The sequence below is a fragment of the Chelon labrosus genome, assembly GCF_963514085.1.
Source record: "Chelon labrosus genome assembly, chromosome: 22".
NCBI classification, from domain to species: domain Eukaryota; kingdom Metazoa; phylum Chordata; class Actinopteri; order Mugiliformes; family Mugilidae; genus Chelon; species Chelon labrosus.
The window spans coordinates 5,638,703-5,661,766 of record NC_140355.1 but is presented as its reverse complement, the minus strand read 5'-3'; the positions used below and the strand labels follow the sequence as shown (position 1 = coordinate 5,661,766).

The 23,064-nt window shown below is 41.2% G+C and overlaps 1 protein-coding gene across 1 annotated transcript in view; it reads right to left on the bottom strand.

The window, feature by feature from the left end:
* Nucleotides 1-440: 440 nt before the first annotated feature.
* The window catches only part of LOC311507875 (leucine-rich repeat transmembrane neuronal protein 4-like), a gene marked incomplete at both ends in the record, with an annotated part of 108,638 nt that continues 86,014 nt past the window's right edge, over nt 441-23,064 (bottom strand). Inside the window, one exon of the mRNA XM_084572414.1 lies at nt 441-506. Coding sequence (XP_084428540.1) covers nt 441-506 — 66 coding nt within the window. The remainder of the gene's footprint in view (nt 507-23,064) is intronic.

The window sequence follows — 23,064 nt, the reverse complement described above, 5'->3', positions numbered from 1 at the left end:
AAGCCTCTTGAATTTGTACAATGCCTCATTGTCCTCATGGAGACAGTAAGGTTTTACAGTCTATACAATGGGCTCCCATTTAGGTGATTACCATCCATGAGTCCCCTTCCAAGGCTCTGCTGGTCAGCATACAGTAGGACTGCATGTCCACAACCATCGGCGTCAGTATGGTACTCATCAGTGTGTGGTGATTAAGCATGACTGGGTGCAGCAAAGCCGATGACCAAGCACCACCAAAGAAAAGACATTATAAAATGTTAAGAAAAACACAGTATTATCTCCTCCTTGTTTTGGTCCGTGGTGGTTGCTCATGTTAGCGTGGAATAAATGCATCCTTGGATGTGGATGATGGGATCCTGACAGCTTCTCTGCGCATGTCTCTTTCTGTCTTAGTTTCACTGTGGCTTGCTGCATCCATCCAAAGCAGTTCCTTTGGAGGGTTAATGGATGGTAGGCACGTCTCCGAGCCAGGCACCAGGTAGGGGGCGTGGACAGGTGTACTCATTCTGCAAGAACAGAAGAAGAAGAAGGACGAAGAAGTTAAAACCACTTAACAGCTGGTCTACGCCACTTACAGAGGTGGCGGTTACAACGTAAAGTTAATTACAGTGCCTGGTGATTTGATAACAGTACAATGGGGCTGTGACAGTGCCAGCAAAGTAAATTAGGGTAAGCAATTATGCAGATGATAAAATCCCATGTGCTCATAGCTTAGGAGGCTGAGGTGGGGCGACTTCTCTAATGTCCCACAGAGATGTTAATTAAAGTTGAAATAATCCTATAAAAATGTTAAATTGGACCTGCCTCATTTTTTCATCACTTCACTCTTGTATTGTTTGCTGCAGTTGATATTTCATTAGCCCTGTAGTCAAGGATTAATCTATAAACACTGCATGCATACATTTGCATGCACGCTAACATTCCACTGCTACTCCAGTGGAATAACACTACAATTATTTTAAGCAGGCCATCTACCCATTATCTGGAACTGCTTATACTGCTGAGGTTCACAGGGGACTGGAGCCTATACCAGATGACATTGGGCGAGGTCAGCAGTCCATCACAGTGCTAACAAAGAGAGACAAAAGACCATCGCATGTGCAAAACATCTACTGTTTAACCTAAAATGTCTGGTTTGTGGGAGGAAGCCGTTGCACCCGGAGGAAAGCCATGCAGGCACAAGGAGAACATGCAGACTAAACAAATAAAGGCTCCAGCAAAATGAGAACCTTCTTGCTGTGAGGCGAAAGTGCAAACCACTGATACAGCAAGTTCTGTTTAGGTATTCTGAACTAGGCCTCCTTCTATATATAGCATTTTGTGGCTAGTGCAAACCACTGTTGGGTTTGTTAATCCTTGAAAGCTCCTGCTGCAAGTAAATGGGAAAAAAAGTCTAATGATGAGTCTCTTTTGTCTTTTTTAGTGTATTTAAGTCAATATGACAAGAGCAAGACAGGCCCATTTTGTGTTTTTTGTTGGGTTATGGCGGCAACAACCAGTCAGTGTAATCAATTACATCTACCACGTAAATACAGTATGTTTATGCAATGCTTAAGTTCAACCCTGCTTATGCCAGCTCCTACTGCCAGGCAGGCTAAACAGTAGATTTCATACAAATAATTCCAGAATTTGACCCGATATAGAACTAATGAATAAAAGATTATTCATGGCGTCTATACCGAATCAGTCTTAAAGGGGAACTACCGTTTTTTACAACCTGGACCATTGGAGCGTCGCGTATATCCATATAGTGGGAGTGATCAGGGCATATAGCCCACTATATATCCTACTATATGGATGTTGAATAAGTAATGTTAAAATTTAAAATGATTTCTTGATTCATAAATCCTGTTAACATCCTGTTAAAATATGTTACTATGAGAATTTTTTAAATAAAATTTGAAAAGATTAATGGCTTATGGATATTATGTAATGTTAACTTAAATATGGTGTTAACCGTAAAGGATTAATCAACTACTCAGAAAATAAGGAATACACTAATCCAAAAGAATAATTAGCAGATGAATCGACCAGTCCAAAACAAACAAAAAGATTAACTTGAAATAATTATCATTTGTTGCAGCTTTTATAGATTTACAATATGCAGACTGTATTTATAGGAAACTTACAATACAGCAGGATATAAAAACATGATTTCAAATGACCCAATAGCATTTGTCAAATTCACATCCAGTACACCAGGCTCCTTCCTATCACATAACGTAGTTGATTTAGTAGAAGAAGTCAATTACAAATCATGGCAAGCGAATGATTTGGGACCTTTAAATGTCAGAGCCTTCCCACAGGTCAAGTCAAGCTTGTTGAGATGTTGTTGCAGATTAGCAAGTTATTTTGACATTTTGCTCTTGCTCGAGAGCTACAAAGTCTGAACCGCTCTCAACGCTCAAAGAGGCAGAGGCGCACTCAGCCCTCTCCTCCAGGTTTGCTTCTGAGCGTTTGTGCTCGGAGACCCTCTACTCTACAACTTAACCTTCAAAAGAGCCTATTTGTGAGTTGGCTACAGGTGAACCCACAGCGCATTAATAACACAAATGCGCCCAGTTTTGGCGGGCTAAGCAATCGCTACAGCTTTCATAACCTTCTGGAAATTATCCCGGCTAAACCTTATTCGCTGCTCAGGCTGAGATTGTTGTCAGTGTGAAGCAGATCTCTGTAACACGGGGCTCAGACGAGTACGCCCTGAGCGGAACTTTGATTTAAACGTTATCAAACGGGCTGACAAGTCTTCACTCAACTCTTTATCTAGCTCTCAGGTGGATGTGAGTGAAGTGAAGGCAACTGCACAAATTGTCACACCTCAGACGATTTCAATAAAAAAAATAAAAAAAACAGGAACGACTCGCAGCAAAGGCTCTGGCTGTGAGCAAGTGCGAAGACGCACAGAGACAACAGCTGACGAGCACAACTCTCTGCACACGCAGACACACGCGCTTGAACAAAAGGAAATCTCCCTACCAGGGAGTGAAAAAGGTCATTGCACAGTGTAATCAATATTATCTACACAATTACATTGCAAGAGGTAATGGAGCATGGACTGGTGTCACTGGTTCCAGTGTTCCACATATACTCAAGAGCTTTTTTTTTACACATCTAACTATCTGAGTGACAGCAGGGGTGCTTTGCTTGTAAGTCAGGGGCCACAGGACCACCTGTTATTTGGTCCATTATGCCTTTATGCGACGGCAAAAGCCTGCACTTTTCACAAGAAAGCGTTAACCAGTCTTACTCCATTGTCCCATTTCTTCTTTTTCTGCACTTTTGTTTTGGGCGTAATGTGCAATGTAGTTCTTTCAGATGTCCGTGCGAGCGAAGCAAACATCTGAGCTGTTATTTGCGAAAACTCATTATGCTCCTTCAGCATGATTCAAGTGCTGGGCGAATGAGGGTTATTGTAATAAACACTTCTGCTCAGACCTCTTCAAACACTTCCATTGCGTGCAGCCATTTGTTGTGTTCTGCTATAAGCTAGAGAAGGTACTTTTACACCCTCCCACGGTGCATGGCCGAGGATGCGTTTTGTCCCCAGACTCCACCTGTCCCAATCACTTCTACCGCTGCCAGACGTAATTGGGTATTCACTTCCTTGATAGCACTGAATATATGGGATACAAGGAGGAAGATGCTTGCGCAGCAATATGCGGGTTTTGTCATCGCTCATCCGGGACGTGGGCCTCACTTCTGCGGGCATTCTCACAAATGAAGCCCATATCTCGGGGACCGTTCACCAGGTCAACAACGCTGGTAGACTTTTACAACAGTGACGTATCTGAAGTAGAGACTCTCCTCCTCCACCTGCCTGTGACAGCCTCTGATACTACACCTCCTACTGCCATGGAAGCAACACATAAGTAGGGGAGTACCATCTAATAGCTTCCTCAGCTTAGGCCAATGTGGGAGTTACGACAAGCTGGCAAGGGCCCGGGATACACTTGGCACAATTTATGGACAGGGGTCCTTCCCTCCCACCAGAGCAGGACTGCAATATGTAGTAGAAGTAGCTGTTGAAGCTTTACTGTTGAAGATCACAGAGCAACACTGTCGCTGCGCCACAAGGAATCAAGGATGCACGCCCACTGTGTACTTTGTAGATTTCTTACCAACTCATAACATCGTTTTTTCTTCATGTTTGCACACTGCTGCGAGTTGCTTGAAAAAAGCACTATAACTAACCATCACTATAAATACAGTTCTCAAAATACTCAAGTCTCAGTGGACATTTTAAGCCCATATGCTTAACATGTTAGGTGAGTTTCCATTACACCAAATTTGTATTATACTTGCTTGGTTTTCCATCTGAGTGCTAACGGCTGAACCTTTCCTCTTTAAGGTAGGCAGCACTGTTTGTAGGTTTTGTGTGACTTAAGCAACCGTGCAGTGTTATGGGGAAGCTGTCACCCAAGAAAAAGTGTGAGGCTAGCTGAATGAACCAACACTGCAATCTTCCTTCAGAGAATTCAATTCTTTCATGCACTAAAAAGTAGTGACATTGTTTTTTATAGTATTGTCGAGCGGCTTCTAAGCCAAAATGTGGCTATATACGTTTCTGTCTGAGCTGACGACGCCAATAAAGGCGAGCTTCAACCCTTTCTTCCTTCTCTCCCGATGAATTTATTTTGACAATAAGCGAGTTACCAACAGGTCAAGCTAAAGAACAGGCTAGCCGAAAACCATCAGTCAGATGATTTTGTCAGATATTCTGGAAATTTTATTTTGAGAAGTTGCATTAAAATAATTGGATGCAAAGACATTTAAGACAACATACAAGGGCTGTGACACACAACATGGATGAGCGCCCCCCTGGTGTTGGGCCTGTTGGTCACCTTTTAGCCTATTGAGCATGTCTAATCTGCAACGGAGCCCATCAGGGAGAGAGATCATTCTCACGGGCTATTAAGCTTAGTGAAGTAGCTCAGGAGAAGGAAGATGGAAATGGTCAAAGTAAGCAAATGCCAAAGTCAAGAGGGTACAAACATCTAAAGGTTCTAGTATGTAATTATTTTGACAACAACATGTCCATCTTTATTGAAGAAATTACAGACCAACTGACCCGCACAATGGTCTTGAGGTGTTATTCGTCCCTAGCTCCTCTGAGAGAACAGAAAACATTGCCACCTGCTGGTATGGGTTATGCTGCTGTTATTTGCAGAACGTACGTGCTACATTGAGTCAACCATTGACTCCACTCTTTGCATTCTGTTCGTGTGCAACCTTTTGCAAAGTTTGGATTTGTTGCTGCTCGTTCTTTGGTATGACCAAGCGATTTAGCACTTAATGCTAAAAATATAAATATACAAAATTAGATCTGTGACAAGTCTGTGAAGGTTCTCAGTCGTCCAGGTCATGGTATATCCAAACAAAAGCCTTTAAAAAAGCCAACTTCAGTTCTTCAAAACTGAAGAAGCTACTCAGATGAGTGGTGGAACGTCTTCTCAAAAAACTCTACAAGTCCAGTTGCCTTTTTTTAAATGCTTTTTTTGGATAGTCCAGTCACTATAAAATATTTGCACCACTGAGAACTTCCTACATTTCTGTATAAAAATAACTCAAAACATCAGCAGATTTTCAGTCTTGAAAGTAGACAAAGAGCACACCATCAAACAAGTCAAACAAATGTTCTACTTGTGCATCTATTTATTCAATAAAATTGACCATTTGCACGTATCTGTGAGTTGCAAAAGTATCCTTGTTTGCAGAAATATATAAAATTCAGAAAGGTGCAAAAACCTTTAACTGTAACTGTGTGCCAGTAGCAAGGTGTATCTTACAGCCGAGTTTGCTGTAGATTCTAGCGAGGTTTGTGATTTTATAGCAGGAACTGACTGTGTAGACATAAAATCCGTGAGAAAATCTATTTTAATTTACCTTCCTCTCTAAAAAGACACAGAATTGTCCGTGAAAACTCAAAAACGTGTGTCAAACTCACATAGCTCAATTGCGCACATGACAAAACACCAACGATAACAGAAATGAGCATAATAAGAAATGCTGGTCTCCTGCTACAAAGCCATTCCAAAGGAGCAGTAGGCCCTTTTAAGTCCGCCTTCTGGTCTTTTCAAGAACACAGGTTACATGTCCAGCGCAACTTTCATCCACCCCTCAAACATCTTTATGTCTTTTTAATTAGGATACTAATTAGCATGGTGCAAACATGATGCAATTAGTTTGCTCTCAGACAGGACAGCTGGAAGTAAGACAGACATATGCCCGCCACTCTCAAAGGGACTCACAGTCCTTTTACTCCACTCTGCGCTCCAATTACCCTGTTCTATTTCCCCACCTTGCTCGTGTGAAGTTGTTCCTGTCTCTCCCCAAAGGCTCATGAAATAAGCGGCAGGCAGTGCGAACTCGACTGAATGTGTCGATTCTTTGTGGGTAAAAAAAAAAAAGCGTCAAGCTAATGAGACATGTGAAATAAATGGGAATTATCAACATAACAAGGTCTGCGTCTGTTCTCAAATGATTAACCTTTAATTTAACAAGGTTCGCTGTATGTACGGACACGGCTGCTCTTTTTGTGCCCACGTATATGTGAGTGAAAAAAGCTCTCATCTCCGCACGCGGCGCCGAGAGAAAATGACAGCAAATTAACAGCAACACGAGCAGATTTATTTGTGCTCCAGTGATTAAAAAAAATAAAAAAGGGCAATTAAACGATGAAGCCCTTTCCGGCGGAGCTGATGGACGTATAAGCTCTTGATCCCAGAGACACAGCAACTTAAAATGTCTCTTAAGCTCCGACTCGATCTCTGACTCACAGTTCTCTCATTACTTCAGACAGAGTGGTGTTTCTTAGTTAATACATTGTGGCTGCTTGAACATACCAGGGCAAAACCCACTGTGAACAAAGACGTCAGCATAAACATCTGTGGACGTTTGTTTGGAGTAATTGGGGTGCTCTGTCTGATATATCAGAGGGAATAAAAAGGTAAAGTCATGGACTGCCTCCTAATGGTCTGACAAAATCCATTCATTAAAGGCCTCTAATATTGTTCTCAAGCAGGGTCACAGCAGCCGTGCCTGACTACTTGCATACAATATTAATGATCCGACACATGTATCATGGGAAAACACTATTATCTTAATTGATTCTTCTTTCTTTTCTTTTTTTAAGTGTGGTTTTGGGGTGTTTTATTTAGGCGGTGAATACAGCATAAAGCCATCGGTCTTGGTTTGTGCTCTTCCATTGCTTTTTAAACGCACAAATATAATACGTACCCAGATTAATATTTGTGCTGAGAGCGTGAATACATGAATAGATAAATCTTGACAGCAATATCATGGCTTCCAGCCACATTTCTTTTCTCTTTTTTATTTTTTTATTTTTTGGCCTGAGCTAAAACGCAAACTTTGCAGTGACAGCGTTCACGAATGTGTGGGGCAACATACAACTTTGCAAGAATAATAGACAACGTGAGATCCGAAGGGACGGAATTCCACAAATGCATCGTGACAGTGTCCGTAGGCACAATCTGCTTATAAGTGCTGAAGCTCAAGACCCGTCATTAAAATTCTAGATTGTTCTTTTGCGTTTGGTTTGATTTGCAATTAAAATAAAGGAAGGTTTCAATGTCATTACCATTCCACATATATATAATACATACATGTCAGTTTGTTGGTGTAACTGTATCCGAGTGAAAGAAAAAAACAGATCTAAGCTTGAGTGGGTTTTCCCTCTACTCCAAGCATATACTCACCCACATCTAAGTGGGACATTGCATGAGTCAATGAGAGTAAGCCGCTCTTATTCTGTGCCTATGCAAACGCACATGCACGTGCATCCAGAGGTAGAGCTCACAGATTTCCCCAAGGTAATCCGATCCGGTGAGTTGCGGCTGGGAGGAAACTGAGCACATCCCTGATGAAATGTCCTGGTGCGTGCGCATATTTATGTTAGTGCGTGCACATGCATGTTTATCTGCGCTTGAGCGTTATGATTTATGATGGCTGTGATTTATGCAGGTGATGGATGACCCCATTAGGTGCAGCAGGTTTTTCCCTCCAAGCCTCTCTTCGTATATATCATGTGGTAACGCGAATAAATTGTGCCGCATGCGTCTGAAACAAAAATAAATAAATAAATAAAAAACATGTATGAATAAGATGAGCGATAATTTCCTCCCCTTGTTAGGGTGCATGCATCGTCAGGGGTAATACGCATGAAGGCACGTTCTGCTAATGTAATGGAGGACATAACCACGGCACCATCCATTACGTGTGTCGTCCCATTACATGCAATGCCGTCGCGTTTGCCAACAAAGTGCCTTGTCATCAGATTAAAAATCGGCTCATGATCGAGCATTTTTTAAGTCAAACGTTTGACGTTGCTCATTTGTCATCAGAATAATAGCGCCTTCAGAATGCCGCTTCCATTACACTGCAACATGTAGCCTAGCTGAGCATCAAACGCCTGATACCAGCATGACTGGACCCAGATGACACGATTTTCACACAAAGGCTCAGTGATTATCTGCGGTGAAATCACAAATCCACAAATCCACTGAAAGTATAAAAATGAAGAATAGCGTGGAACAACAGGATATTAAGAGGATCTGTCCACCCGAGATAGACATCACCTAACCCTGACTCCCCCTCCCGAGCACAGCCTCACCTCAGTCGCTCTTCCTTCGCCTCTCTTCCACTACCACACGCTTTAGCTCTCTTTCTCTCTGTCTTTCTCTCTTTCTCACACTCGAACGTGTGAACTCTCACCATCTCTTCATTATCTGTGTACGAACACGTTAGCCTTAGCAGTTTCAGTCACAATTCCCTGTGTGCATCACCTTTAGCTATCCTTTCAACCTGCAGGACACCCACGCAAGTGTTGCTGCGTTCAGCAACATTTGACTAAGAATCAGTCAAATTCAGGCAAATTTGTTATTTTTAAAATGAAAAATGTAATATCGAGTAGTTTTCATGTTTACTCTTTTAGTGTCAGACTGGTTGATACTTATGCATCACGTTTGCTGTAGTGATCACCAAATATAATGAGGAGGTCTAAATGAGAGAGACAAGACACTACAGTACACGTCCCACCACTTGTTAACTGTTGCGGAAACCCTTACAGAAAGAAACATGAACGGCAAATGTGCGACATTCATGTGAGAAATATGTTAAAAAACCTATGTTAAACACTTGCAGAAAATGTGCTTTGCATATGGAAAACATGTGGGTTTGGAACACTTTCATGATCTTGGCAGCAACTTGATCTAAACAACACAGATGCCCGTCATTTATTTGTACATGTACAGATGTTCTGTGAGCGAATAAAACATCTTTACAGATGCTAAATTTTCCATCCACTACAACAGTTTCCACTGAAACTTTCATTTCATCTACCACGACAGAAAAATATTGTAAATTTTTAGATGGAAACTGAAATTGAGTAAGTAGCAGTTCACAAAAAAAAAAAAATCTCCATAATTGAAAAAAGCAATGAAAAGGATTCTTTCTTCTGAACACCATTGGAATGGCAAACGTTGACCGTTGTGTACCCAGTGGCTGTCAAATGCTTCTTGAAATCCACGCTTAATCATTAAAGCCATCATAAAACGCCGTCATAAAACTTTCACACCCCATTCACTTTTTACACGATTCACTGCCTTGTACATTAAATTTTTAATTTGCCACTTTTTAAATTGCCATTTTGCCCGTGCGTCTGCAGACATTTACCCATAATGACAAAGCAAAACCATGTTTGCAAATTTCTAAGAAGGCTCTTTTTTTTTTTTTTGTACTTTTTTTAATAGGTTTCTCGGGGCGAGAATTGATGGAGCGAAATATGAATTTTGTCAATTTCCGTTTCTTCAGTTTAAAATGTACATCATAAAGGGTGAAAATGGTGTTACAGTTCAGTTCCTGGGTTTTATTTAATTTAATAAAAAAAATCTGTGAATTACATAAAAATCTATGTTCTCCATTTTGATGGAAGAACATATTTCTTCTTCTTTTGTTTAAGCTACATCCAAAGGTCTCATTTCCCCAAAGACTTTCAAAAGTGCGGTCCCCCTGTTTCCTTTTTTTGCCTTCTGATTAATGATCTTCCCTGACTGTCCAGCTATCCAAATCCACCAGACTTGCGTGAGAAGAGTAGATAAAATATTGTCATCTCAGTCCTATCCAGTCACTACAAATCACACATCAGTTGAAATAAAACAGTCAATAAAGCAGGAACTCACTGTAGTAAACATGCAAAGACTAGATTATATATAATCTTCTGGACTCACTGAGACTAAACATGATGCACCGGCCACGCACAATTACCGTCACAAGTAGACCAGTGTCCAAAAACATCAACTGAAAAAGCACAGGAGCCCCCTCATGTTGGCATAAAGGATGTTGCATGTGTTTGACTGTTGCACAAGTAATGAGCCCTAGCACAATCAGTCACGTATATATTCTCTTTCCTCGGGTTGCATGCCACTGGATACTGCAGTCATGCCATATGTGCTACATTAGAGCAAGAACTCTTATTAGAGATGACTGCCGTGCAAAGGTAGAGCTTCACTCCTGACAAATGTGTCAACACCGAATTTAACAAGTTTTATTAATCAGCCGCACAAGGTCGCAGGATTTTTCTCCCCTCTGGCATTTCCTAAGTATAACAATGTGATACATTTTCCCTCCAAAGCTACCAGTTTGCTCCTCTATCAGTTGTCGCGGAGTCCCACACTGAAACCCGACACACATGTCAAACACGGAGCCTGACGGACATTCATTAAGCAGCCGTGAACACACAATGACAGTGTGAGCTGTCATGCCTTACAAATAGGCATTTATTCCTGCAGCTGCAGGCCAAAAAACATCTTGAGCATTTCTAAACTCCACAGTTCTGTTCAGACCGGAGGAGCTAATGGTTAATTTTGCACTAAACAGGCAGGTATACTCCACGGGATAATGAACATTTTGCTTTTATGATTCATGCACAGAAACAAGTTCTTCTAAGGACACTTGCTCTACCTAAGTTTTTTGAGGTACTTCAAAGTGCTAACAGGTTGCCATAGTGCTTCTTTGAATTTAGTCTCTCTCAGTGTCTTCTGTCTCATCATGTAATCCCTAAGAGACTCCATAATATTAACATCGGGTCTATGCCGGGGCTACATTAACTGTTGCAGGACTCCTTGTTCTTCTTGTTGCCACCAAAGCCATGCTGCAGAATAAAAATGGGTCAAATCAGGCACCTCCCTGATGGTCCTGCATAATGGATAAAAATTAAACGTGCCTAAAAGGGTACTGTTGATATGAAGAGCAGTGTAAGTTCAATCAGGCGTTCTATCTTTACCCTCACTCTTTCATAACTCTCTCTCTCTCTCTCTCTGCGTTTCTAATCAGGTGTATGACTCTAACAGCAGCTCTATAGGAGTTTCCAGAAAAACGCCTTCCGATTACATCCTTTCGTTTCGATCAGCCATCATTTCTTTGCTTTTATGTTTTAAATATGTTCCCCTCTGTTGCTGTCAGCTGCCATTTCAAGTCAAAACTGCTGCATCCCTCCTCTACCCTATTTCCCTCCAGCTTTCACATCCAGGACCTTGGTCATGCTCTTCAGGATCTTCATTCCATCAACCTGTCAAGCATTGTTTTTCACCACCAGCACCACCAGTGCCATTAACCAATAGGATTTCCGTGACCCTGTCCAGGCCTGGTATTACCCTGAGTGATCCGATCGCAAGTGGACAGCTTTAAGTGCAGGTGTAAACCATAGACAGAATAAAGATGGATGTCGAACAGCTCCTCAAAAGTGAAGCCAAAGCAAGTAGAGCTCCCCCTGGTGACTGGCTGGAGTATAGGTCATAAGCTCCACCTCCTCCATGTTAGTGGATTGGACTTGGACTTGGGCCAAATTAAAATGACAGCACACATCAAATAATTATTTTGTTCGAGGACTGTTATCAATCATTTTAGGTAGTTAATATAATGCTGATGCACGTTCAAGTGTCCGTTTTTCTGAGAAGTTTTGTTTTAGTTGGATGTGACATTGTGAAGACTATAAGATGCCATGCCAACCGCTCCGTGAGGCGCTCTGTAGGGTGGTGAGAGTTGGAAAAAAATAATTAAATAAATAAGTATAGCACATAATCCAACATTTCCTGGTAACTGATGGAGGTAGCAGAGTGCAGTATTAATTAAACAAAAATGTGAGACAGTCTGGAGGAGGTGCGGACAGGTCATCGATAACATGGCTACTCTCTCGGGCCGTACTGCACAAACTCTGGCAGTTCAGACTCAGTTTGGCCACGTGTGGGGACGTGTTGTCCATATTTAAACAGTCTACGGTGTAAACACACACACGTTGAACTGAGGACGCATTTCAGATCCCACCACTCACGTCACACTTGGAGGTGGTCTGGGCCGCTTGTGAGTGTGAACACACATGCGTCACTGACAGACCACCTACTCAACTGACGTCCTCTTGCGTGAGTGAAGTTTGGCCTCATTCATTCAGACCCAACACACAGCTCATTCATTCATTCATTCATTCATTCATTCATTCATTCATCCTTCTGTAACCGCTTGTTCCTGTGAAGGGTCGCAGGGGGGCTGGAGCCTATCCCAGCTGTCATCGGGCGAGAGGCGGGATACACCCTGGACAGGTCGCCAGTCTATCGCAGGGCTAACACAGAGAGACAGACAACCATTCACACTCACACGCACACCTACGGCCAATTTAGAATCACCATTGAACCTAACCAGCATGTCTTTGGACGGTGGGAGGAAGCCGGAGTACCCGGAGAGAATCCACGCAGACACAGGGAGAACATGCAAACTCCACACAGAAAGGACCCAGTCGGCCCATGGCAAACACACAGCTGCTATCCAAAAAAAATAAAAAATGAAATAAGGGCAGTTGGACTTGTAGAGTTTCTTGAAGATGTTTCGCCACTGACTAGTCTTGTGAGTTCTTGATGGGCAACACCCACAGATGTTCCTGTTTAAAGCCCAACTCCCCTCCAGTCCTTTAGAACTGAAGAAGCTACCTGGATGAATGATGAATGAAATGTCTTCAAGAAACTGTACTCTCAAGAAAGAGGCCGCCCCTGTTTCAGCTTGTTTTTTGTTTTGTTTTTTGGGCGCACACAGCTGCTATTATGAATGATATTCATACTAAGCACAGCTTCATGTTCTCCTCCTCAAAAGCAATGATGTCAAGATTTGGTCTAATCACCAAAGACGCTTACATGTCCCTTGATTGTGCACGTTATTAAATACAATCTTTATTGCTCACTGACAAGGACGCTTCTCTAGACTGGAATACACTGTATTTACCAGAATGACTCAATACAACAAGAAATTCAGGGATAATCACAAGGAACAGTCTTGGCTCACAGCTGACACATTTTCCTATAACACCAGCCCTGCTGTGGACCATATTGCCACTAAGATTGTGTCTATGCTTAAATCAAAGTCTCCCTCTTTTCCCCACACATCTCCTTGACTACTGTTGGAAATTGAGCTACTCAGGGGGTTCTGCTTCGGTCATGTCGGCACCTCTCATCTCTCTCATCCCAGCTCAGGGCATTTGCTCCGCTCCTCTCTGTAACTAACACATATTTGAATTAAAAAAAAAAGGCACCTCACTCGTATTTGGGTATCTGAGTGCACGGTAAAGTGTGTCGATGCAGTGTGATTACTGATAGCTGCCCATGTGAGACAGAGGCTGAAGTTCGTTTTCTAATTTTCTAATTATTGACTTTTATTTTTACATGGGGAATTCCACTGATCCGTTCGAAGGAGCGAAATGACCGGCTCTGTGAAGTACAATCACTAAGCGCGCCGGGGGAAGACAAAGTCCGTCCAAATTAGAGCCCGTGCTATATTTCTGTGGTGGAGGCAGTCCAATTAATCAACATCTTATGAGCATGAATAACTCATTACCAAAGTTCACACGAGGGAACCAACAGTCTGCTCTGTGAGTTCATGTAATACAGCGCAAAACCGTAGCAGCAGCGAGTCCTCTGAGCCCGTGTTAAGAATTACAGAATATTTATAAAGCCAATGATGTGAGGAATCGTAAATGTTTTTTCTTAAATGTGTGTGTTTCCTTCAGTCACTGACTTGTTAAATATCTTTATGTGGAATCAAATCTGTACTTGCTGACTTCATAAAATTCCATTCAGGCCTGTCTCGATGCAATACAATGCATTTTAACAGGATTAAGTATGATAGAGATGTTGTAAACACTTTTATTATTCAATTATTTTTTCTGGACAGTATTTTGGCCACCGGTTACACAGGAGGGAGGTTCTGGCATCAGCAAGCAAGAAAGATGTAAATTAAAATGGGCTCTTTCATAATGTAATGATCATGATAAAAACCTTTTCAGATGATTAATTACGTTCTGTTTAGACAGATATAGTTTCATTTTATTAGAGGGAAAACAGAAATAACTCAGCTCAAATTAAGCCTCTCAAACGTGGCTGTTGTTTATCCATAATTCCATGCTGCTGTGGTTTATATACTGTATATGCAGAGTTTTTCAGTGATTGATTTTTGCCATAGTTGGAGAGCGTGGTGTGGAGTTGGGCCGCAGCATAGACGGTATACTTTTTGTTCTTCGGGCTCTGTGCTTCAGCAAATTCAGTTTGAAATAAACTAATGGATGCTACGTTAAAGCCTCCCGTTACAGGATCAAGTCTGAGCTTTAATTGAGGCAGTTTTATAGCAGTAGGGAAGGAACTGTTTGGGAGATATGACAGCAGTTTCCAAAGTTTAAGGGTCTCAGAGTAATTGGACAGATGCTGCCTTCCAATGGCATAATGCCTACTGTGTTCACCGAAAAAGTTCTAATGGGCATCTCCCTCTTGTTAGTATTCACGACCTTGTAAGTGGAAAGTTTTTGCAAGGTCCAAATTCACTACTAAGGACATGTTTCCAGAAGTAACAGAGGTAGATAGTAGGTTTGAATAGCTCGTAGTATGTCTGAGGAAATTGCCTGATCCTTTCACTATGTCTTAGCAATTACAAAAATTGGTTGTGCACTGTTGGAACCCGGAATCTTCTTGCTGTGAGGCATCAGTGCTAACCACCACACCACTGTGCCGCCCTAAGTTATTATAACTTAAGTTTATTCTACACGCTTACCCATAAAGGTGTGTCAAACCCATTTCCTTCTCTTTGTCTTAGTTCTCAACCCTCCTTCCTCATCCATCTTTCTTCTTTGCTTCCTTTTCCCTCTGTCATTACAAGAAGCCTGCCGAGACGTGCTCACACACCTTGAGTCTCCCTCCCTGTGTTCCTCCCCGTCTGAAGATCATCGTCCACATTTAACCTCACTTGTCTGATCTCTTCAATACCTCTCAACCCTCCATCGTTTCGTTATAAACCAATAAACTTGCTAGGATCAATTAAGGCATGGTCTTTGTTAGTGAATTTATATTTTGTGGAATACCCTCTGCCTGAAGGCTTGGACTGATGCTTTTTATCGTCCATGGTAGGGGCTCTCCAATTCATTCACCGTAATCACCTTCAGCTCGTTTGTTTTTAAGACACTCTGCCTTCCATGAAGGCAGCCTAATTGGACTTAAATCATGTTGTTTGTCTGGACTAGTCTGGGATATTCACCTCATCACTCTGAAAATGTCTTCTATGGCTTTAGACTGCTGAATGATGAAAGGCTGGCTGATTCATTTTGATGCACTTGACCGAGTCCGAGTGCAGAACTCTCCATTCATGCTACTGCTGCCGTCAGCAGGGAAATTGTCAACAAATGGCAATTCCATTAGCAGGCATACATGTGCAAATCATAACAGAAGCACCGCTACAACATGGTACAATATACTTCGGGGCATGTGCTGTTCCTTTTTTTAATCCACACTTTCCTCTTGTTATGGCTTGATTGGAATTACATTCAGCAGATTGTCAGAACCCTCCAAAATACCCCAAGTTATAATAATGTGCTTTGCAATTTTTGAATGCATACAACCACTGCCAGGTTAATTTTACTGATATAAAGCTGATTGTATGTCGGTTTCTGTTTGCTTCTGATGGCTAAAACATCTAACAGCACATAAGATCAACTCAGTTCATCAGTCCCTGACCCTCCTTTATACTTCATACTTCATGGGAGAAACAGTGGGAGAAAATAAGCTATGGTTTAAATGAACGCAAGATGCATTTGACAGCTAGCGAGATTTGAGATGCAGTGCTAGAACCAGCGCTGCCAGATGTACGATGATTGTAGCATTTGTACCATAATTTTTCCCTGCGTACAATGTACACACATTAATTACAAAAATACGTTGCTGTTGGCCCGGCGTAGCCACACTAAATTCTTGGAATATGAGTCTGGTGACATGCCATTTTGATTTTAGTATGAGCTTGCTGACTTGAGAGTGTTTCAACTGATAGAGAGAAAAAAACACTTCTGCAAAATAAGTGGATAGTACAACCATTGAGAGTCATTTTATTGAAAACAAATTCGACTATGTTGCATGACGCCCGCCCAAACTATTTGATTGGCCCAGCAGACATTTGTCAGAGCATGATCAGCTCCCAACAGATCCAGACCAACTTTCCCCCACAAAAATGTTTTGGTCTGGTGAAGTGCAGGCTGGCTATCAGGCTTCCATAATGTATGGTAATTTGATCACAATGTCACTCTTCTTCTGAGGTTTTGTGGTGATTGACGTCAATGACTTGTCATGTCCAGCCAATCATAACCGTGGCAACACTGAACGTGAAGAGTTCTGGTTTTTGTTTTCAATTTTGGGACGTTTTATTTGAATGGGAAAGAATTATAATTTCTAAGTGTCATGCAAGAGTCAAAAAGTCATTAATCTCAATGAAGATGTGTTTTGTGAAGCATTTAACATTCATATCTTTTTGTTGTCTTGATCATTACTCACCTGCCATAATTTCCCCCCGAAGTACGATCATTTTGTGTCCGGTGAGATACTGTAACAGTTCCCATCTGGCAACGCTGCCCGGGAATTTAAAATGGTTTGCAGTGGTTTGAGGCTCATTCTAGTCAGGCGCTGGAAAGGTGGAAATGCATCCATCTAGCCATACATGAGCTTTCTTCCTTTCAAGCGACCGACTGCACCAGTAATCAAAAACAAGAGGGGGAAAAAAAGGCTCCATCTATTCCAACACATACACACCAAAATAAAATGTGCACTGACCTGTTGTTACATTTATTTGATCCTTCAGTGGATCAGTCTGAATCCTTGAGGAAGGGGATAAATTGGAGCCTGTGAAGATAATAAGAATTTTGTCTCACTCCTAGTTAATAAATACGATCCATCCATGTGTTTTCGCTAGCTGAAGGGTAACTGTGAGCTTGCAAACTCTACCAAAACTGTATTACTGCAGCCAAAACTCTAGAAGTAATTGCACTGGAGGCAATTTTGGTAGCAAATGCGGTAGTTAGCTTGAATATGATGAAGAGAAATTGCCTGAAATGTCTTGTGATGTGTGATTTGTGAGGTGAAATGACATGTGGCTCAGTGCGATGTAAGTGTCGCATCTAGGCCACGTGAGACGGCTGAAACGACTCGTGTAATGTGGTCAAAATATTAAATTTGTACCAATTTACCACCCCTATTCAGACAAGCTCTATCCACTTATCTCATTCATGTAACCCACTCTGCAAAAAAACAATTTTCTCACATATTGTGCACGAGACATTTGCATTTGAATGGTGCACATTGTTTAAAATCGCAGGAGGCCGGGCTCCAAGTGAATGGAGCATCATTCAGCTGTATATTTGGTACTTGTTGAAAGAGGGGGAAAGCTTACTCTATGCAATCCTTCAAATCTAAAATGGCTGCAACCTTTTCAATCAAAAGACTCCATGTGAAAAGATTTCTATTCGTCTGATATGAATTGGTATTGTATCATCTATATTAACACACAGTCTACTTGTCTGATGATATGTAACTGTTCCAAAACTAGACATGTCAAAATCATTGTGTAATTTGCCAAACATCATAATCCTTCATTAGATTCCTGGCTTGAATAACAGGATAAAAAGTGACATCATAGAATTTACATAATACAAAAGAGGATGTCTCTAAGAGATGTGCTTGGAGATGCTATGCTCATGCTATGGAGATTTGAACGCATCAAATTATGACAGGATTCTGGCAGAGTGCTCGTGTTAATCCGACCAAGCACTTATGTCTTTTGACTACTGGGCATCCACTTCCTATTTTTTTTTGGCCAAAAGCACAAACATTGTAATCAAGCTTTTTGTCAGTGGTGTCTATTCATTAATTCATTAGGATATTTTGAAACGTTTCCACGTTTCATTTCCTCAGACTGCAGTGGAAACTGCGACAGTTACCCTTCTATCCTTCAGTCCTTCGTGCAAATTTCCCTCACATGTTCCAAATCTGCTGCAGTTTTCTGACATAATAGGACTCGATCCCGAAGAACTGCCAAAAAAGCTGCAGGAGATATCGTTTTCATCCCCCACCCCTCCCCCCCCTTTTTTCCACTGAAGTGGCTGTTGACACTTGCCAGAGGGTGCAATAGTGCAATTAGCACTTCTACTGCAACTACTAGTGACAGTGTCAGATTCAGCTGTTTAAAAATGGCAGGCGTAATGTGACATTTAACAAAAAAAAAAAAAACAGATCGCAAATGATATCATGATCCAGACTGTGATACCGTGAACTTTTCAAATGTCCTACTAAAAAAAAAGGAAGCATCTAATCCCAGTTTGTAACAGTGGGAGGGCTTGCGTCTGATGAGTGGGGATGTTAACCAGGAAATGGAATGCAAAAATTACATAAGAATAGAATAATAGCAAATGCTTCATGGGTTTGAAAAATTTAAAGAAAGAAACTTAGGCGCATAAGCAAAAATTTTCAGATATCTGCACACACACACACACAAACGCACACGCTCTAACATTACGTCGTCCTGTCTGGCACATACGCTGCTGCAACACAAAGCTGCGTTAGCCTTCCCAGTTTATGAGCTGTAAAGTCCATGATGGTTAACCTCTTAAAGGGTTTCTCAAATCGTTAGTTTTTACAAGAACTGATTAAATGAGAGGGGAATCACTTTGGCACAATTAAGTGAAAGAAGAAAATGTATATTTGATGAGGAGAGCATTCAAAAAAGGCTCATAAACTTGCAAAATAATCAGGGATGAACAATAGAGCCAAGTACGAACCATCACCGGAGGTTATTTCCTCACAGGTTCTGTAAAAGTAATGAGAAAGTTTGCCAACCAGCTCCTTATTCTCGTCGCCGCAGTATACAGTACATTTACCACAGCCAGAGGATTTTAATGTCACTTTAATTAAATTCTATTCATACTTTTCTTATCATAACCGCATGTAGCAGCACAACATGTTGCTTAAAACCTAAATTGCATTTTGCTGTATTGCCATTTGCTGTGTATATCTATGCAGTAGTATAACCATTAATAAGTAGTTTATGACGCAATATTAAAAAAAATACATATATATATATTTCTTTTAAACGTTCATGTTAATCAGTGCATATTAACACACAGTTTCAAAATTTTATAACCTGCTTTGCATGTTTGCACTTAATAAATCCTTCATGAGCCAATATATAAATATTTTATTGAGTTTTATCGTTTACTATGCACTGCAAAACTGCAACCAGCTCTTAGTGGGAAATATAAATAGAAGATAGCATGTTATGGAGGGTTTTTATAATATAATATAATATAATATAATATAATATAATATAATATAATATTTATGTTACCTGTGTGTGTGTGTGTGTGTGTGTGTGTGTGTGAGCCAGTACTATAGAGAGAAAGTTTAATTTTAATAGAATGATCAAAAGTACAACAAAAAGTCTTGTAATGTTATATATGTCAAAGAGAGATTAATTTGACGTATCAAAGAGTCCAAAGATTATAGACCAACCAGGTAAAACATTATGACCACTGACAGCAGAAGTGAATAACATTGACCATCTTATGACAATACAATGTTCTGCTGGGAAACTTTTGGACCTGGCATTCATGTGGATGCTACTTAGACATGTACCACCCACCTAGACCAGACCAGACACCCCAACCCCATAGCAATGGCAGCAGTCATCCCCAGCAGGATGCAGCCTGACACAGGCACACACACTAAAATGGTTTAAGAACAACTAAAAAACATGAAGAACAGCACAAGGTGTTGACCTGGCCTCCAAATTCACTAGATCCCAAATGATCAAGTATCTGTAGGATGATCCACAGAGGCCCCTCCCTTCAACCCATAGGACCCAAAGGTCCCCATTAACAACATTCCAGACACCACAGGACACCCTCAGAAGGCCCATGTCCATTCTCTGATGAGTCACAACTGTTTTGGAGGCACAAGGAAGACCTCCACAATATTAGGTCATAATGTTATGCCTGATTGGTGTGGACTGTTATTTGTCACCACCAGCCCACTTGAGATTTGGCATTACTTCATTCTTTGGTTTGACACTGTGATGTTAGGGAGCCGTTGCTAATTTTCCCTAAGCAATGACCATAGAAGACGGATAGAAGAAGGTAAAACACCCTTTATATTTTCTCTTTAACTGGTTGGCATATATTGGTGAATATAAACTTTTAAAACTAGCAGGGGTCACTTGAAGTAGAAAAGCAACTTTAGGCAGCTTCTTTTTTCTCTTTCTGTTCTACAAAAGGGAGTGGCCTCAGTGGGTGGCTGTGGATGCTGCTCGATTCCGGCAACCGAACATTATGCCTGTAGGGAACCATTAAAAACTATGTGATCTCCACAAACGTCTCTGCTCCCCGCTGAAAACCACATTTTAATAATTCAAACATTTGAAAAGAAAGAGCCGGAGCCTTGTGAAATTAAATTTAATGTGACGAGAAGAAAATAACATGCAAGTACTGCGAATTTATATTAAAAAAAAAAACTCCACTTACAGCAAAAATATCGGGGCAGACAAGGGCATAAAATATAATGCCTTCATAATAGTTGAAGCAAACTTCATATTAGTCTAATATCATTGGCAGCTTAAAAGAGAGAATTGCACATCACTGCAATAACCTGGTAGACAATGTGCTGGAATGAGCCAGGCCAAGACAAACAATTGTGGCCCGAAAAGATTTAATGCCAGAAAAACACACATCTTCAAATTTTGATCAAATAGACACGTTTTTATCTGATAGGCTTAAGTGGAAAGAAAATATAACAATAACCTACGCCATCCAACACAATAGAATGCCCAAGGCTGACTGTCATGTTGTGAAACCACACATGCAGATTTTTGTATAACCTTCTGCTCTGAAAGAGAAGAATGAAAAGAACTGAAGGGCATTTTTGTGTACCTGCAAACAGTTTCATGAAGGACAACATGGCTGTCAGAGCCCGCTTTGCCTCAATCCCTCAAAGTTAGGGTAGACTGGTCACTGCTGTAAGCCCTGCTCTCTTTGCATAAAGGTAATTTCATGCCGCCTCTCGACTGATTGAACATTACTCACTGACCTCTTAATGATATAAATAGCACTTGAAATGGCATCGTGCCTCCTTGTTCCCCATTTTCGTTACAGCTGATTCCACAGCCTTTATTTTCCTACATTGTCTAAACTCATCAGGGTCACAGTTGGCAATAAGTTTGCAAGCGAGAAATCAGAGATGCTGGAGTGGAAGTTTTAATATGACAACGGGGTTGTCACACTATAGTGCCAAAACTAATATTGTACCATAAATTACTACAGTTAATCATGGAATTGCAGTAGCCTGGGTACCAACATGGATTTCAGAAGGTTTTTAAACTACCACAAGACAAAGTATACTATATTTAGCCATAGTAGAGGTCAAACAGTCACTTTGGTCCAGACTGAAATATTTCACCAGCTACTTCGTGAATTGGACAAACCAACTAGAGGACCAGCCTAACTGGGGGAGCAATCTACTGGAGGACCAACTTAAAAGGGGGAATAACTTCTTTGGGATCAACTTAACTGGAAGTCCAACGCACTGAAGAAGCTTGCTGGAGGAACAGCGTAAGTTGAAGACCAACCTACTAGAGAACCAACCGAACTGGGGAAGCGACAAACTAACAAACCAACCTAAGTGGAGAACCAACCTACTGGAGGCCCAACCTATGGAGGCCCAACCTACTGGGGGAGGCCAACCAACTGGAGGACCAACCTAACTGGGGGACCAACTTAACAGTGAGTCCAACCTATTGGAGGGTCAACTTGCTGGAGGACCAACGTAGCAGGAAGAACAACCTACTGGACAGCCAAATTAGCAGGAGAACCAGCCTAAGTTGAAAACCAAACTACTGGAGGACCAACCGAACTGGGGGACCAAACTACTGGAGGACCAACCGAACTGGGGGACCAACATACTGGAGGACCAACTTAACTGGGGTTCAATCTATTAAGGGGTCAGCTTGCTGGAAGACCAGCCTACTGTACAGACAAATTAGCTGGAGGAATTTTGGCTAATGACTCTTGAAAAAAAAAAAAGATTAAAAGGTCCAACAGTTTCCATCAGCATTAAATACATTGCGTTTAATCCTAATAGGCTGTCAAACTAAGGGTGTCATATTGCTCAAAGCTCATATCTGCTCTGTCAAAGCACAGCCTCAGTGAGCTGCTGATGCAGACACTATCACATTTTGTGTGAGGACTCACATGTCCAGATGTGTCCTACAAAGCACTCACTCGCCATATAACAAAATCAGAGAGAGTGATGGGGTTATAGTACCCCATCACTGAGTGAGTTATATAGTCCTGTCCATACTCGCCATTCTTACATTTGCATTTTAGTTTGTTGTTGGTGTTTTCTACGACTACACAGCGCCTCAAGGAAAGCGTGGGAACAAATGAGACTAAAAACACAGACTCTGGAGAGCACATTAGCTCTCTGATTTCAGTTTACGGGGCTTGTCATGACATTTCTTCATTGTCTGTATGGACAAGAGTACGTCTGCAACTAATTATCTTTTTCTTAATAGAATTGGACCCGACTCTTTGAATACTGCGATATTTGTTAGTTTGAGATTAGATATACTGTATATTTGTGAGGTTTTTTTTTGTGTGTAAATGCTGTGTATGTACCTTAGCTTTTAAAAGGGAATACATCAGACTGACTTCCTAAT